This window comes from Hydra viridissima, unplaced genomic scaffold, assembly GCF_058129835.1.
Source record: "Hydra viridissima isolate aposymbiotic clone 2 unplaced genomic scaffold, HvirCarnegie_v1 scaffold_4, whole genome shotgun sequence".
Lineage (NCBI taxonomy): Eukaryota > Metazoa > Cnidaria > Hydrozoa > Anthoathecata > Hydridae > Hydra > Hydra viridissima.
The window spans coordinates 2,868,285-2,886,490 of NW_028324303.1; the positions used below are offsets into that span (position 1 = coordinate 2,868,285).

General features: G+C 28.5%; 4 protein-coding genes across 8 annotated transcripts; 3 read left to right on the plus strand and 1 right to left on the minus strand.

The window, feature by feature from the left end:
• Positions 1-807: 807 nt before the first annotated feature.
• Positions 808-1,979, plus strand: LOC145182526 (CB1 cannabinoid receptor-interacting protein 1-like). Its single transcript, XM_080057683.2, has 2 exons — positions 808-1,141; positions 1,427-1,979. Exons 1-2 carry the CDS (start codon positions 912-914, stop codon positions 1,740-1,742), a joined length of 546 nt encoding a protein of 181 aa, XP_079913809.2. The 5' UTR covers positions 808-911; the 3' UTR covers positions 1,743-1,979.
• A 3,827-nt stretch (positions 1,980-5,806) lies between these two features.
• LOC149889420 (CB1 cannabinoid receptor-interacting protein 1-like) lies at positions 5,807-8,082 on the plus strand. Of its 2 annotated transcripts, none has more exons than XM_090084838.1 (3): positions 5,807-5,888; positions 7,204-7,432; positions 7,633-8,082. In XM_090084838.1, the coding sequence occupies exons 1-3, from the start codon at positions 5,825-5,827 to the stop codon at positions 7,946-7,948; spliced, it is 609 nt and encodes a 202-aa protein (XP_089940964.1). In that variant the 5' UTR covers positions 5,807-5,824; the 3' UTR covers positions 7,949-8,082. The 2 variants fall into 2 exon arrangements, with proteins under 2 accessions (XP_089940964.1, XP_089940963.1); XM_090084837.1 differs by having other exon boundaries at positions 5,836-6,897; positions 7,633-8,078.
• Positions 8,083-8,214: 132 nt separating this feature from the next.
• Positions 8,215-17,273, plus strand: LOC145182508 (uncharacterized). 4 transcript variants are annotated; one of them, XM_090084834.1, is made up of 4 exons: positions 8,215-8,333; positions 13,417-13,632; positions 14,072-14,129; positions 15,105-17,273. In XM_090084834.1, the coding sequence occupies exon 4, from the start codon at positions 15,152-15,154 to the stop codon at positions 16,922-16,924; it is 1,773 nt and encodes a 590-aa protein (XP_089940960.1). In that variant the 5' UTR covers positions 8,215-8,333; positions 13,417-13,632; positions 14,072-14,129; positions 15,105-15,151; the 3' UTR covers positions 16,925-17,273. The 4 variants fall into 4 exon arrangements, with proteins under 4 accessions (XP_089940960.1, XP_089940958.1, XP_089940957.1 ...); XM_090084832.1 differs by lacking the exon at positions 8,215-8,333 and adding an exon at positions 12,705-12,967 and having other exon boundaries at positions 15,132-17,273; XM_090084831.1 differs by lacking the exon at positions 8,215-8,333 and adding an exon at positions 12,706-12,967.
• On the minus strand, positions 8,720-11,503 carry LOC149889421 (uncharacterized). Its single transcript, XM_090084844.1, has 2 exons — positions 10,681-11,503; positions 8,720-10,447 (listed from the first exon to the last, which is right to left on the minus strand). The coding sequence occupies exon 1, from the start codon at positions 11,501-11,503 to the stop codon at positions 11,084-11,086; it is 420 nt and encodes a 139-aa protein (XP_089940970.1). The 3' UTR covers positions 8,720-10,447; positions 10,681-11,083.
• Positions 17,274-18,206: the final 933 nt, after the last annotated feature.

Below are 18,206 nucleotides of genomic sequence, written 5' to 3' on the forward strand. Positions count from 1 at the left end.
AATTGTCACTTTTCAGAACTTTTTTTTTTTTCAAAGTTTTATTAAATTACGCATTAACTGAAAAAAATGTTTGTGCGTGTGTGTTTATTCAAAGAAGAAAGAGAAATTGAAAATTTAAGACCAAGGTTTTGCGTAACATTTGAACTTTGCATGCATACTATTTAGGCATTCCACTGGGTATATTGAGGTGCTGCATAGGTATTATAAGGTACTGCATCGGTATTTGGGTGTTGCTTTGGTAAGTTTTTATTTCCCATCCTTTTGTTCTTTAAAGGTTTGTTAATGTGTTTGTGAATGTTAAATTAGTTGTGATAATGGAATGGCTGACCATGCCATGATAATGGAACGGCTGACCATGCTATCTTTTTTACCATAAAATAAAAAAAACTTTCATTGTCAGATGGCAGAGGAATTAGTTGTTGCTTACTGCCATTATGAACTTCCGTAGCTTTGTTATTTACTATGGGTTTGTCATTAATATTACGAATTATGGGAAAAAAATTTATATGACTTTTAAGAACAATTAACGAAGATGTTTAAATTGAAAAATATTTTAAATTTACATGTAATTTTTTTTTATATAATTTTTAATAAAATTCAAGTTTAAAGAAAATATATATAATAACTTGATCAATTATTTATATGCCAATTAATTTCGCGGAAGTTCGCAAAAAGCTCGATAAATACTCATCACGAACAAATTCGTTTGCAACCTCAAGAGTGCAGATGTCAAGATCTTTTTGTTTAATTTCTTGTGTGTGTTAAACTTATTATTATCATTTTTAATTATTTATTTACCAGTTTTCATTTTACAAAGACTGTCTATCTAAGATATTCTTGATAAGCGTTTGACCTCAGTTTCTTAAGTTTTCTTCGCCATTTTTTTCTATCTAGTTTCAAATATAAATAGTATGCAAAGCATAAAAAAGAATACTTCAAACGAGCCGAAAGGAAGTAATGGACATGCCTTTCTTAGCGAAAATTTGAAGCTAAAAGTGACTTTTCGATTAATAAATATTTCTGGAAGTGATGTTTTTTTTAAACAAGATGGTCAGCGTTTTCATGAAAAGCAGACGCTAAAGCTTGCAACAGGAACAGTTTATAAAGTAAAAATGGAGACAAAGCCATCAATGGAGCTAACGTAACTTTTTCCCCCTTATGCTATATCATAGTTGTACTCTATTTATATTGCAGTTGTATTTTTTTTACATTTATCTCATAAATATTATTATATATATTTATACATATACTATATATGCATGTATAATATAAATTATATTTCAATTATTTTATAGTTATATTGAAAATACGTTTTCTTTTTAAAAACAACTTTCGTTGGATCGGATCAACAAAAGTTTAATTCAACAACCAAAAAAAAGGTTTAACAAAAAATGATAGTTACACACTTTTCTTTATATTTGAACAGATTGATAAAGTTTGGAGGCGTGGAGCACAAATTTGAACAAATTAGCAAGGATGACAATGAAGAGAAAACAATTTACCAATTTGAGTGGTCTACTACGGGAATTGATGCGACAACAAGAAGCCAACGTGCAGACATTCCATGGGTCATCAAGTTTAAGGGTTACAAAGAATTAGATTTTAAGTTGCAAGTCAAATTTTACCCAGTTAAGGAAAGTAAACACATTACTTGGGGTCAAAAGCTAAACTCAATAGCATTAGAATGTACAGTTGCATCTGGTAATAACTCGTCCTACGTAGATAACAAATCTTATCTTTAATTTGGAAGTCAGTGTATCAGTTTCCCTTATACTGAAAGTTCAAATCATCTCATCACAACTAAGAGGTTTAATACATTTTTGTCTATATGTATAATATTGTAAATATTGAAGATAATATATATAAAAATATTTTTAATCCTTTGAGAGAATTTTTATAAAAATTTGTTTTAATGTAAATAAACAGATTTTGTATCATCGTGGTATTTTTTTTAACAAAACTGAAGGTTTTTTTTTTTATGGGTTTGTCTTTCGTTTGTCTTCTCAAAAACTCTTTTTTTTTTTTTTTTTTTTTTTTTTTTTTTTTTCATAACGACGAGTAAACAATAATTTTCTAAAACTAAAGAAAAGAGTTTCGTGAATAATTGTGCTCAGATTATTTTTTCGTCAAAAATCCAAGAAAATACTTTTTAACAACAAAACGTTTAAACTTTAATGATGAATTCTACTGAAGCTTAACTCAATAAAAATTTGCGTATAAAAAAAAAATATTACAATTTGATTTAAGGTTGTACACCAGGGGAAAAAAATACAAAAGTTATCTTTTGGTGGTTTTCATTTTATTTTTTTTTGATATTATGGAAGATTGATCCTGTAAGTTGCCTTTTTAGAAAATTTTTTGACCTATTTTATTAGAAGTTTGCTTTGATTGAGCCCTAATATCATATAACAAACTCTCTTGCAACGTCCAAGCAACTGGTTTTGTACATGTTTTGCAAAAGATTCTATACTTATGTTCTATTCCGAGTGCATCATAAAATCATCAGAAGGTATTGTTCTTCTTTTTCCTGGTCTAAACTTCATTAATAGAAATCATAAAATTTAGATAAAGATAATAACCAAAATAATCCTTTTTCACTTGTGTGCATTTGTTTATTGTGTCATAGATGCTAAACAAACAAAAATTATCCAGACAAAACCAATAATAATAATAAAATAAATTCAAGTAGAATAGGTGTCATCCAAATAAAAATTGCTTTTCTTTTCGGCCTTCTTCGTCTTTAACTTCTCTATCCTCATCAATTCTTCATCAGAACCATCTGGTTTCAGTGCCGATAAGGGAGTTACTGTCAATAATATTAAAAGTAGTCGTGATGAGCAAAAATTTGAAATCAAATTTTATTTCAAACCAATAAATTTGAAATCATATTTTATTTCTAATCAATAAATTTGAAATCAAATTTTATTTCAAACCAATAAATTTGAAATCAAATTTTATTTCAAACCAATAAATTTGAAATCAAATTTTATTTCAAACCAATAAATTTGAAATCAAATTTTATTTCAAACCAATAAATTTGAAATCAAATTTTATTTCAAACCAATAAATTTGAAATCAAATTTTATTTCAAACCAATAAATTTGAAATCAAACTTTTTTGAAGCAGGTGGATTTTAGTAGCTTTCATACTTTTAAATGACCTTTTTTTTTTTTTTTTTTGTATTTAATATATGAAGTCTTGAGTACAATTTAAGTTTATGAGCTGAAAATTCCAGGAAATGTTTATTTAATATTAATGCTCCGTTTGACAACCATTAGTTTCACTTAAACATAGTTAGATGATCGCTTTAAGCTAAAAATTGCTAAAAATCTTATTTTGCTGGAAACAAAAAAGTTGAACATCTCAAATTTTCTCACAAACGCAGTTCAAAAATTTTGACTGACAAATATTTAATGAGTCTTAAACAAAGTAATGATATACGTGCGTATTACATAATAATGTAGAATTTGTAATTGTAATATTAGTAAGTTATAAATACAATATGCATCAACTAGCACGCTGAAATTTATTTATGACTCGAAATTAATGGATACGTTAAAATCAAGTCATAAATAAATTTCAAATAACTTATATGATATATTTTGCTCTAATAACTTGATTGATATAATTTAAGTTGGAGTAAAATTTCAATCAAAAGTCAATTAAAAATAAAAATATGTTCAATTGATGTTGTCTTAACGTCACTGCAGTGACGTTATACATGTATAAGCTACCATGTAAGTATGATTAGCTTTTGGAAATATGGCAAGGGAAAATACATTTCCAAAATTAGGCTTCAAAATTATGGTAATAAATTTTTTGTTCAAGTTCACAATTAGTTTTTTCTTTCATATTCTATTTTCATTTCTCTTTTTTCTCTTTTTTCTCATATTCTATTTTTTATTTCTCTAACTAAACGAAAAAAGCTTTATGCAAAAACAGCATTAGTGAGTAATACTAAATAATGATAATAATAATAATAATAATAATAATAATAATAATAATAATAATAATAACAATAATAATAACAATAATAATAACAATAATAATAACAATAATAATAACAATAATAATAACAATAATAATAACAATAATAATAACAATAATAATAACAATAATAATAACAATAATAATAACAATAATAATAACAATAATAATAACAATAATAATAACAATAATAATAACAATAATAATAACAATAATAATAACAATAATAATAACAGTAATAATAATACTACTACTAATAATAATTTTACGCTTTATTGCAAGTGTATTCCGAATTCATATAACATTTGACATGCAGCTATCATACATGCAATAGCCATGATAATCACATTAACTTTTTCACTTCATCTTAAATCAACAATGCTTCTAAATAAAAAATCACTTCTTGTTAAGGTATTAATCAATCACCGCATAATCAATTACAGTCATCTTTCAAAATTGAATTTGAAACTTTATGCTGTAACCTTATGCGTATCTAATCTGATAGATATTCCAATTCAGTTCAGTTTCCGTTTTTTACTTAATTTGGAAGAAATGTTTGTGTTTTTGATAAGCAAAAGCATGTGCAAAAAGCATGCGCAAAAAGCATGTGCAAAAAGCATGTGCAAAAAGCATGTGCAAAAGGACTGTAAACTTTCCATGCAGTAAGGTTTCACATTTTTTTGAAATTTTGAGTCTTCAAGTGCAGAATGTAATAGTTGTTAATGCCAATCAAAAGATATGTTCTCTTTTTTAAGAAGTTAATTGGAAACTCGGTTTTGATTTCAAAGTTTATCACTTTGTTATGATCGAGAACAACAACCTTTTATGGTTAGAAAAAGCTGCAGACGTCTATCGTAACATCCATCCATCTTGATTGGTAGCAAGTATTCAATTATAATCAAAATATTGTTTTCCAGGAAAAAAATATTGACTTAAATTTTTCTGGGATGATTAAATCTTTTAATTAAACATTAAATGGATAAATGTAAAAAAGTTTTAGAGAAAAATTTTAAATCTAACAAAAAAAATTTCAAAAAAAAATTTAAACCTATTAAACACTTGAATATCAAACACTCAAACATTAAAATTTTTACTTCGTCCAATTTTATTTTGTACAGAGATGATTAAATGCATTTTTAAACGGAGATTTATAATTTGAATTTAAGTATTTTTCATCTGGAGTGTCTTCAATTAGAAAGAAACAAGGAAAAAATATTCGCAAGAAAAAAATTTCATTAAACTAATTTTTATTCTTAAAACTTCGTTATTAAGTTAAAAAAAAAAATTTTTTAATTGACGAAGGTCATTTTTTAATGGTCTTTTTTTTTTGTGTTTTTTTTTTTTTTTTCTCAAAAATTTACTCTTTTGTTTTTTTTATCTTTAATTATTTTTTCTTCATCCTTTATTTCACTATAGATCTAAATATAAGTTAGAAATATTAGTCATAAATATAAGTTTATAAATATATTTTTTATCAAATTTGTCACCTTGGATAGCGATAAATACTCTAGATAATAATGAACTTTTGAATAGAAACAGCTATGGGATTATTTTGTACAAATTTTGATAATGATTTTTTTATGGAGGCAAATGACTCATTTGAAAACCATTTGCCTCCCGAACCCTCAACATCGTTCTCTTCAAATTTGATATTCTATCCTTATCACATCCTTTAATACGTTACAGAAAATCCATATGCTTCGTAAATTAGTAAAATCGACATCTTTTTTTTCCGTTCTTTTCTTTGAATGTTGTTTACCGATTTTTTATTTCGCTTTTTCCGCTTTTTCCTTTTTAATCTTTTTTTTGTTTGTTTTTTTTTCCTCTCTAATTTCTTATGCTCTCGTTCTTATGTAATGGTATCATGAAAGGATTATTTATTGGGAACAACAAAAACAAAGGTCATTTGTCTTCGTTTGATATTTTTGGCCAGCCAAAAAGATGTATCTTTTTTAAGGATAGTTCTAGATGCACTACAAATAATTCGATTTTTTGTTTGTTTGTTTGTTAGTTTGTTTGTTTTTTCTTTTTTCATTACTTCTCGGAATTTTATTAGCTGTCTTAATTCATTAATTAAAAAACAAAGACTTAATTGATTTGTGTGATGTAACAAGACTTAAGACTTAAGTGAGAATTAAGACATTTTTAGAGGTGTTTATTTCACGGGTTTCTTTTAGCATTTTTTTTTTTTTTAGAGCTTTACTCGAAGAAATTTTTTATTCTAGACCGTCTGATTTTTGTCTGCCTGAGAAAATTTAAAATGTCTTACCTTAGAAATATTTCAGCGCGCGACATTTAAACCTGGTTCACATCTATGACATAAGTGTAAGTAATAAAAACATGCCTCTTTTAATTCTGTTAGATGGTTCGTTTGGTTTATTATTTATGTAAACCAGGCTTTAGCTTTCCAGTTTCCCGTAATCGCATCTTTTGTTTCTCAAACGCGCCTTTTATTAAATTGTTTCGTAATGAAAGTTTTTTCTTATCTTCATAATAGAGAGAGAAAAACATCGATTTTTAATGTTTCTTTCTATTTTATCTGGAAAGCTTTAAAAGAAATAAATTTAAAAAACAAGAAATGTTGCCGCTAATCTAATAACATTTTGTCTTATCAAATATTAATTTGGCTGTGTTAAAAAAAATATTTCCTTCCACCATTTATAAACTCCATCTTCACTGAAACTGGACCAAAAAAAAAGAAGCATGTTTTAAGCATGCCTATACTTCAATCAGCGATTGTTGCTCGAATTTTTCATAATGAAACCAAACCGAAAAATGAAAATGAACTTCAAAACAGAAAATTTTCAGAAACGAGAAATGAAAGTTTATGTAGCGATACCAATAACAGCGATGATACACCACCAATAAAAACTAAGAAAAGATCAGACTTTAGAAAGACTTCCGAGTGTGGTGAGTAAAAAAACATTACAAGTTAATTGGATTTTATGTAAAAGATGCATGTAATGATTTAAGGAATCAACATTTGCTACATCTTTTAACTGATTAAAGACGCGTGTCTTCTGTAAACAGAAACATTCTTATTCTGTGTATTTGTGAGAATACAACCTGAATGAGATTTATGTTGGTCTAAAACCCTTCTTTTTTATAGAAAGAAATACCTCTTTTTTTTTTTGTCTCTATTTTTTTTTTTTTTTTTTTTAGCAATAAATTACTTTTTCAAATTAATATCTAATTTAATATATTTTTTTTTTATAGAAAAAAGAAGTGTTTTAAGCTCTGGCAGCTTTTCTAACCGATCAAGTATCACTTCTGGGAGTAAAGATGTAAAGTTAAAAATTTCATTTCGTTTGGCACGAATATCTGGGAGTGGAGATGTTTTTTTTAAACAAGACGGTCAGCGTTTTACCGAACAACAGACGGTAAAATTGGCGACTTGCTCTCAGTATCAAGTACTTATGGAAATCGAACCAGTGGCGGAGTTAATGTAAATATTCTTTTTTCTATGCATTGTCGTCAATTAATATTTAACATTTGACGCCTACGTTGAGTTTTGTTTTTAACTTATTTTTATTTTGCATTTAAGGTTTGTTTAAATTATCAAGTTCTTTATCAAAGCATCTTTACAGACATTTCTTACAAAGAAAATTTGTTTTAATAGTTTTTTTTTTGTTTGTTTATTTGTAGATCTTTCAAGTTGGGGGGAACAGATATTAAGTTTGAAAAAGTAACTAATGCTGAAAATGAAGGCAAAATAGTTTACCAATTGTTTTGGTCAACTGCTGGAATTGACACTACTATGAGGAGATATAGGACAAACGTTCCGTGCACCATTAAGTTTAAAAATTATAAAAAGCTAGATTTTAAATTTCAAGTAAAGTTTTACGCAATTAATGACAAAAAACATTCTGAGTTGGGAGAAAGACTGAACTCAATAGATTTGGAGTGCACAGTTGGTCGAGGCTCTTGTAATTCGTTTGTGGAAAGTAAAACTTTTAATTAACTTTCCAAGAAAATATTACGACGTATTATTAGTTTTCCAGGAAAATGATGATACATTTTTAGTAACCACAAGTAAAATAATAATAATAATAATAATAAAATGGCTTAAAAAATAAATTTAAAAACCTTTGTTCATTCGCTTTTTATTCGTAAATTCCTTGATAATTTATTCAATATTTAGGGCGACAGCTGAGTCATTTCTACTTCTAAGATAAGACGTTTGTTTGTAAAGAAAAATTGCAAAAATTTTTAATCTACTCAAATATAGTATTAGCTGTTAACACCTTAAGTTGTAACGTTACAAATCGTAGCTTATTAGAAGAATGATACTTTACTTATTAGAAGAATGATAGGAATAACTCAGGTGGTGTCTTAGTAAGAAATACGTAAGAAGTTTTAAGGTCTTTTTTATTCTCTGTTAATAAACTTGTAACTATAAAGTGTGAGAGGTTAGGCCAAGGTTTCGGATAATCTTAGGAATTTGGATGATTAACAAGTAAATCGTGTAAAACATTCAGATAGCTAAGATAAAATCGTAAACACCTGTTGTATCAAGCCTAAAGCATCTTTTTTTTAAGGTACTTTTTGTTACCACTTTGTTGTTAGAAAAAAAAAAAATTTTTTCTTCGTAAATATTCAAATGCTTTTAACTGCTCGCTAAAATCTAAACATTTTAAACGGAGTGCTAAAAGCTTTCGTTATGAATGTTCGATATTCAAGTGATATGCGGGGGAAGACGGGATTTATAGAAATAAAAAAGATAACGCGCTTAGGATGGTTTGGTCAAAAAATATTTGTGCGTCTTGTAAACAACTTCAGTTATAAAACACGTGTAAATTAACTAAAAAATTTGAATATGATGAAATATAGATATTTTGCCAGATTCACGCCTTGCTTCAAGGACTCAAGAAATAGATATTATTTCTGTCAGGTTATCCAACATTTGCTAACCAATTAAACGTTGAGCGATTAATCAGCAGGTGATTGAATACGCTCTCATTCGGTTATTTCAAGTAGTAATAATCAGTCAATTATTTACAGGTTTATGAGATAACAAACAACGACTATTACAAAGTAGAAGCGATTATTTTCTGAGCCTTGTCAGGAATAAACAATTAGCGATTGTCTATATTTGTTTGGGTTTTTAATGACAACATTTGATTAACTTTTATATCATTTCGATTATAATTGATAGTCATGCAATTAATCATTTAATCTGATAAAAACGTCAAATAAGTATATACGACTTATCGCTAATTGTTCTTCACCGGTAACGATTATCCATTTGCTGATCCTGTTCTTTATTTTTCTCTTTTGATTATCAGATAAATAAAAGTAACCACAAGTGAGGTTATGCTATTACATATATTAATCGTTGATCTTTCCCAACTCAATGTGTAGGATAATATTTTTTAAGAAATTAATTGACTTGCCATGTATTGTAGTTCATGTTTTGTAGTTGACTTGCCATAAATTGACTAAAATTTTTAATTTTTAGTCTATTTTCAACAAAATACAAGTTTATAAAAAATACCTTTACATGACCCTTTCGCTCTCCAGTAAATCAATTCCTACCCGATCTCCGAACCTAACCCTAAACTTTACCTCAACTTAAACACTTTATGATTTTTTTCCTGATGTTTTAGTGTAGGCACACTGTTAATCCCCAGGTTCTTCAGGGTTTATAAATATATAACTATAATTCGATATAAATTGAAAATATCCGAATATTTTCAAAATGTCCGAGTGAATGAGGTGTTCAAAATATTTTTCGATGGAAAAAGTTTTCATCGCAAACAAATTAAAAACCACTTTCAACTCTACCTTTAATGTTAGTTCTACTTTTGAATCACCCTAAAAAGGCTTTTACGTATTTAATGAACCAAGCCGTCATTTAATGAACCAAGCCGTCATTTAATGCCGTCATGCCGCATTAACTTTGACTAGAAAATACTTCATCAAGATTAATCGTTCTCTTGGGACATATTCCAGCTATCCAATTCAAAGAACGCATTTAAGTGTGAACGTTTGAGGTCATAATCTTTATAATAAGAATCGTAACGAGAAAGCTTTCTTAAAAGAAATCCAGTTTACAGGATTAATTTGGATGAACCCCGTTACTATCAAATAAAGAGTTATTGGGTTAAAGTATAAAACGCTGTCGAGCAAAATGTGTTTAATTTTAACAATAACGATCTTGTTTTCATGTCTCTTAAAAATGAAACGGGACATTACTCTTTTGGTAGTATTTGTTTGTTCTTCACCAATTATTTTCCTTTTTCTTCTACAAGATAAGAGCATTAAGTTTTAATAAATATCTCAATTTGTTGCGGAGTACTACAAACAGTTTGAATTCTCTATTAACTCTCAATAAATGACAATTCTAAATTCTGCGGAAATGGAAATATCTTCTTGGGGTCAGTTAAAACGCTCACCAGTTTTACAATCGCCGTTTAATTCGTTATCACGTAGAAGTAACATGGTAGATATCGTGCTAATTCTATGAAGAAAAATAAAGCACATCCAACGTCAGCGATATGGTCCCACTTGAAACAGGCAACATTTCTTTAAGGTGGCTCACCCCCTCTAAATCTAACTTTTTATTTATAAAGGTTAAAAACTTGTTTTTTATTTTTTATATAAGGAAATTCTATTAAAACTTTAACTTCTTAAAAGAAAAATGAAATTTCCATTTTTTGATGCTGAGTCAGCATAATTTGTCTAAAATCTTACCTTAGCTAAAACAATGATATCTTGAGTAAAATTTGCACTGAATACACCATATTTTGCCAAATGGTAGCTAAATAGTTGCTCCAGGGCTGGAACTAAAATTTTTTTCAAATGTTAAAAAAAACTAAAATGGCAGCAATAAAGGTGCAGAAATTGATTTAGTGCCTGTGTCAGTCTAACAAACTACATTCAAACTAATTTATTTATGCTTAAAATGTTATAATTCTAGTCCCAGCCCTCATAAATAAGTTAATCAACATACTGTGAAAATTTGAAGATAAAAGCTTTAACCAAACTGAAGATATTAACGTTTTCGTAAGAAAAATATATTAAAATAAGAAAGTCTTAAAAAACACATTTTAAAAAAAAAAACATAAAAACAAAAAGTTTTTTTTATAAAAAGTTACTAAAAACTGCCACTAGCATAAGATTTCATATCATCATTCTCCTTGTCAATGTCTAAATAACCTTTGTTTATTGATCTTATATGTTTTCTTTGTGTTTTACTAACATCAGTCGATTTTCTTGACATATTTGATAGTCGGTTTTTATCTTTTTTGAAAGCTCCTTTTTCAAAATAAACACCTCCAGAAAACCCAAACATTTTAAAAATGCAACTTAAAGAAGAAAATCCATCATTGTAATTTAAAATAGAAGAATAAACAGATATTTCAAGAATTTTCCTTGCAGTAAAAGTAGTTTTAGGGCATTGCTGCCATATCAAACCATTAAATGACTCATTGCAGTTTTGTGTCATCCCATGTAAACACTTTCTTAGCATTTCAGGGTTTGATAATTCTTGAAAAATAGGTTTAATTTCCTCCATAATTGCTACAGGTAAATTTATTTTTTGTCTATAGCTTGTTTTACCCAGCAGCTTTCATACTCTGAGAACTGCTTTCTTTATAAACTTTATGTAGTTTATTGTTTGTAATATTATAACTGTGATTCGTAAGAGGTGGAGGCATATTCATTATAGCAGTAAAAGTAGACATAGCTTCTCTACCACGTCCAATTTCACGAAATGCCATAACAGCACGTAAATTTATTTCATATGGTTTTGAACTAGAAACACTTTGATTTACAGATGGTGATGAATAAAATGTACTTTCAAAGTCACAGTTTGAACATTGTATTATAATTCCAATAGAAAATCCCATACGTATAGATTCATTATGAAAAAAAGTTGGCTTGCTATTACACTCACTGCATGTGGAATACTGTTCAAATATATTTTTAATAATTCTAAAGTTACAAATAAAGAAAAAATTGTCAACTTCGGAATCACAATTTGTTGCAGCACTAAAGTTATGTTTTTTCTTAAGCTTTGATGCACTTGTTGTTTCTGATTTCCTGCTACAACCATTTACTTCCTCTGCTCTCCTTGTATACCTATTTCCATGATATTTTCTCTTTAAATTTCTAATTTTATTCCTTTTGTTCGCCATATCCAGATAGATAGTTTTCAGTTAAATTACATTGAATTAATGATACAGAGCACATTTTTAAGAAATATTACATTTTACAGAACAGTAGAAAAGCATAATAGATCTAACATTGAAAAATAGTTCAAAACTTTAAGTTAAAACCTTCAAGAAGTAATGAATAAATTTGTTGTTTACACCGTTGCTATGGCGTTGCTAAGGAGTAGGAAACTGTATTAACCACAATAACGGTATTTTTTGTTACTTTTTAAGCATATAATAGTAAAAATATATTATGAATTTTGTACTTCGATGCTTAATATAACATAATTCAAAAAAAAAAAAAAAATTTTTTTTTTGATTTTTAATGGGGGTGAGCCACCTTAAATAAACATCAATTCTTCGTCTTACAAAAAACGTGATTTGATAAACTCACGTGATAAAATAAAAGTATTGCAATTGGTTGAGACGGTTTTTCATCAATAAAAATTTTTTCTGCCAAATCTCGAACTTAGGCTTTTTATTTAGCACATTGTTTGTAGAAAAGTTAAAATTGTAAACCAAGTTGTCTTTTAAATTTTCAGTAATAATTTATCAGCACCACTCCCCACTCCCCCACAACAATTTCTTTTCTGGTTCAATTGTAGAGCGTGTAAGATTTGAAGATGGCGGCGGAGTTTTTCCTTCACAAAGGTTCTCCAACGTATCTACATCCTGAAAATGGAGCTGATGTAATGAGCATTAGCCAGTTTATGGCTCAAAATTTAAGACAGCCTCAACCAATACCTCCTCCTCCAAAACATACTTTTGAAATATCTGAAGGGGAAAGCGTTGAAATTGAAAAAATAGTGGCTGCTGAAAAAAAGGTAAACGACTCTTCTTCCCACACGCTCACTCCCCCACGCTTTAATTTAGTTAGGTCTGAGGAAGGGAGTGCATCGTCCTTTTTAATATTAATAAATCATATAGGAAGGATCAAGTAGATGCTTATATGAAACGTTTTTAATATATGAACTATTATTCCTGCATGTAGCCTGAATTTAAATATTGTAAGCTATATCAAACCTATAAAGCTAATTAGTTTATGGCTATATGGATTAATAGCACTTAACGTTTGGTATCATATACATTCAGGTACTAATATTTAAACTATTATCAGATGTAATATCTGTATAGTATCCTGACAGCTAATTAAATTATTTAATATAGAAATGATATAATTAATATATTGTTTCTGTCCTCTATCATGTGTGTATTACTATTCACACACACACATTACCTAATAATTGTGGCAAAAATAGGTTACTTTATTTAGGATGGGCTGTTATATTACAAAGTTAAATGGGTAAAATATACATGGGAGGCAGAGGAGAGCATTCAACATTTACCCCATCTTATTGATGGTTACTGGCGAGAACACTTTTATCAAAACATTAATCACACAGCGTTAGAGACTGGTATTGGTCTAGTTAATGAAAATGACTTCTCAAGAAATAAATCAGTTGTTGTTGAAAGAGATCAGCAAAATAAGGTATATTCAGTTTTTTAGCCCTTGTGTTAAATTAATAAGACATGACTATTATTGGCTGCTGATTTAACCTCTGGCATGGATTTTTTTTATTTGTATGAGAAGTTTTCCAAAAAAGCAAGAATCCTTTAGAAATATATTAAATATATACTTTAAAATAATTACTTAGTGCTAAAATAGTTATAAAATTTCTGTAACAGCTACAATACCTCCAAATAAAAGCAATTAGATTGGAACTTTTTTTGTAGTGATGTTAGATTGCGGATTATTTTTAAAATAATCTAACTATGCACTTAAGAACACTACAAGAAAAAGTCTATTTCATAGGAGATAACCTCAGGAGTTGCTGGTTGTTGATAGTATGGTTTACTAGCTTTGTTTGGTTCCTTTTGTTGGGTATTTCTTATATTTAGTTACTTAATGTTTTAGTGGTTTTGTTTAGACTACTACTGGGGCACACCTTATTGGTGATAAAATTGTCATAACCACTGATAACAGAGGTAATTTGAATTATTTATAAATGATTGTTTATACCAAGCTAAGAAACCTCATTAATTTCCAAAGTATGAAAAGAATCTTCATCGCAATTAGTGAAAGTTTTGAATTTACCTAAGTTAAACCCCAATTTAGTAAATGAAATGATTGATCTATTGAAATTCATTTTGATTACTTTTTTAAAAATTTCTCTATTTAAGGTTTTTATTGTTTTTGCATAAGACTCTAAAAAATATTATATTCAAATTCTTTAAAGATAGTTTTTAGCTGTGGAATTTTTAAACATTTTTACAACTTTCTGAATTAATAAATCCATAATCAAAACCAAGTTGAACCTTCATTTTCAGAGAAGGCATTTTGCAGAGGAGTATTATTAAATCAAATGTAACAATCTCTAATTTCTATTAAATTGATATTTCCTCTAATTAATCAGTGGAAAAAACAAGCCTTGTTTTAGTTTTCGTATTATAACCCCTGCCTAATAGATAGTTCAATAAAGTTTGTTTTAAATCAAGATTTAAGTTAAAAATTTGTTTTATGAAACTTGCAAAAGAAGCAACCATAAGTAATGTTAAAGCAGGCATTGTCTAATTTTAAAATTTGACCTCAAAGTTGCAAAAGTATGACTGCTATTTTTTCCTCTGTGTTTTCAATTGATTTCAATTTTTTTTTTTTTTTTTTTTTTTTTTTTTTCTGTGAGATTTTTATCTTTAAACTTTCCAGGTTTTTTTGAATATTTTTGTTATTCAACAAAAAATTTTATCAGAAGCAGTGTGCAACTGTTTAAAGGGCTTTGACACTGGTTCTAGGAGTTTCTGTAAAAAAGTCCTTTTGATTGTTTTCAAAAAGCATTAAAATACAATTATTTGTTTCAGTTAAGAAAATCAAAAGTTTAAACATTTTCAACCCTAACTAACCCCCTTATTTTAATGATAGTTACATTTTTTTTATATATTTTTTTTATTATTTATTTTTTTTAGTGATAAACAATGCTGCTACTGTTGTAGGTGATCACCATGATGTTATTATGGAATTTACTTTGCCTGGTTCAAAACCAATGGAACATGCATATCAGCAACAAATTGAAGATCCCACTCCTAAAAAACAACGTCGTTCATACCCTTTAGAAAGAAAGTATCTATGCACTGTTTGCAACAAAGCTTTTGATAGAAACACATCACTTACTCGCCACTTACTGACACACACTCGTGAAAAGCCTTTTAAATGTCAGCTATGTGATAAAGCATTTAGCCAAAATGCACATTTGAAAAGGCATATTCTTATTCATATTGGACAAAAGTCATATCAATGCAATAAATGTGGTAAAATGTTTATAGAAAAAGGAGGATTAGCTAGACATGAAGCAACTCATAGTACAGAAAAACCCTGGGTTTGTAACCAGTGTGGTAAAGCTTTTGTATTAAATGAATATTTGCAGCGTCATCTTTTCTTACATACTGGGCAAAAACCTTATCAATGTAATGAGTGCGGGAGATTATTTGCAGATGGCTCGTCTTGGCGTGCTCACAAGTTAACCCATAACAAAGAGAAAAAGTACAAGTGCCCAATATGTTCCAAAATGTTAAAATGTAAGCGCAACTTCAAAAAGCACGTTGCTGCTCATGAAGAAGATAAAGAGCTTAAACATATATGTGATGTATGTGATCAAAGATTCCCAAACAAAAAACTGCTCAAGCAGCACAGTAAAAAAAATCGAAAGCATCATAGATGCTCTGTGTGTAGAAAGCCTTTGAAAACAAGCGATAAGTTTATTGCACACATGGCCACACATGACCCGAACTCTGAAACATATAATCCTAATTTTGTTAAACTTGATCCTGAAGAAGAAGAAGATGATAAAGATGAAGAAGATGATGACATTGAAGATAAGTCAGATGATGAAGACAAATCAGATGAAGAGTGCTCTCAAAATGATAGCTTAAAAGCTGGGCAGACTGATGAAGAGGACTCTATAAAAAGTATTTTAAGTGGGCAAGACACACAAAACAGTTCTCTAGCTTTTACAGCACTTATAATTAAACCAGATCACCTGGAAGGTATAGCTTCATTGTCCAATACTGCCAGCTCTTCCTTGCAAATTAATACTTCTGTTAATTTATCGAACTCTAACGTCATAAGACAATTGTCTTCTAACTCACTTGTATTAAATTCTCCTATAACTTCGTCATTAGTTCCTGTCCCACAGGTCAGTCCATCAAGTAATGTAACTCTGCATGATGTAGCTGGTAATTCGCAAATGCATCAGTCACTCCCTAGTATCAATAAAGTATCTGATGTAATGTCTCCTGACCATGACATAAGAACTAGGTTGCCTAATGTGGACTTAAGAGTTTTATCACCTGATTTGCAAGGTGGCATCTTAATTTCTTCTGATATACAGACAATTGATATGGCAACACGAATTCAAAATGTAAAGCATGTAAAACCCCCATTTGCCAATGCTCAAATAGCGTCACATCTATGTAACGTTGAAATGGGTCAAATTGGAACTCAGATTCCAAATGTTCAACTATTATCCAATTCTTCACAGCTGCACATTGATAAATTGGCAACATCTACAATTAGTGCTTCACTATCAAATTCCCTTTCTTCTGCTCATATTAACTCTAGTGAATCTGTTGCTGATTTCATTAATAATGCGTCAATCGATCGTAATAAGTCACTAATGGAAAATACGAATTTAGTGCATACACGATCCGATGATGTAGATGTTTCTAATGCAGTAATAATGATGACTCAAGATAATGGCGTTGGTATTCAGTCTCAAATGTTATCTTAAGGTTTTCTTTATAGTAAAAAAATTCTTATAATCTTTGCAAAGTTTTTACACACTTAAAGGAATCGTGAAATATTTATATTTACTTTCAGTACAAAGCAAATATAGAAGTTTACTAATAGATAATTTCCTTCAAAGTTATGGAGGTGTAGTTAATTCTGAAATAAGGAGATGGTGTTACTAAATTTCTGTTTATATATACATATATACATACATATTTATATAAAGAAGTTACTTAAATTTTCTTTTCATTTTTAAAAGCATGAAAATGTTTGATGTGCATATCTTTTTTATATTGTTGTTTTGTAGATAAATGATAATAGAATTGATAATGAATCCTCTAACAATCAAACTAATTGTGTTCGCTCAACCTCCTTTTTCGATACAAATTGTAGACGTCATACTTTATTTTATACTTGCAAATTTACTTGCAAATTTGTCATAAAGTTCATTTCCAGTTAAACTAATAATGTTTACGGCGATATAAGCAACTTGATTACCAAACCCTGTCCTGTTTAATCAGAACTATTCTTCAGGCCGTTAATAAAACATTCGAAAAGTCTTCGAAAATACTTTTTTTTAAATCAAAATAATTTTATTTTTTAAAAGGGTTCGATAATTGATAAAGAAAAGACCCAATTATACAGTTTTAAGTTTTTTTTATACGTTGATTTGCTGTCTGAATGTTTTGTACAGGAACAGGAATAATTTCAAATGAGATATTTGAATTGTAATTTCTATAAATTATCGGAGAATATAACCTGGCAGTGTATAAAGTATATTTAGTACAATTGTCCTTGCCAAAAATTTTTTAGCTACATTTAATCAAAAATATCTGGAATGAGGATAAAATGTTTTTAGGACTTAAACTTATTAAGTCTTTTATGTATTCTATTTCTGTGAAAATTATGATGTTAGCTCTCTTTGAGGCTGCAAACAGAGATTTCTTTTTGTGGGAATTATGATGTAAGCTCTCTTTGAATTAACTAACAGAGGTTCGTATGTGGAACCTTAACATTTGAAGACTCCACGGGAAGAAACGGCAGGGTCACATTTTGAAAGTTTCGACTTTTTACACTTTCTAGCTTTACTAATCATAATAGCATATTTTGTATTTGAATTCAAATCAAATAAACGATTTGATGCATATTTAAAGTTTTTCTAAATTTTCCTAAAACTTCGAAACTTATAAAGGTTTAAAAGTTTAATAATGATTTATCTCAAAAAGAAAAAATGTGACCCTGCCGTTTCTTCCCGTGGAGTCTTCATTTGCTCTTGAACATTT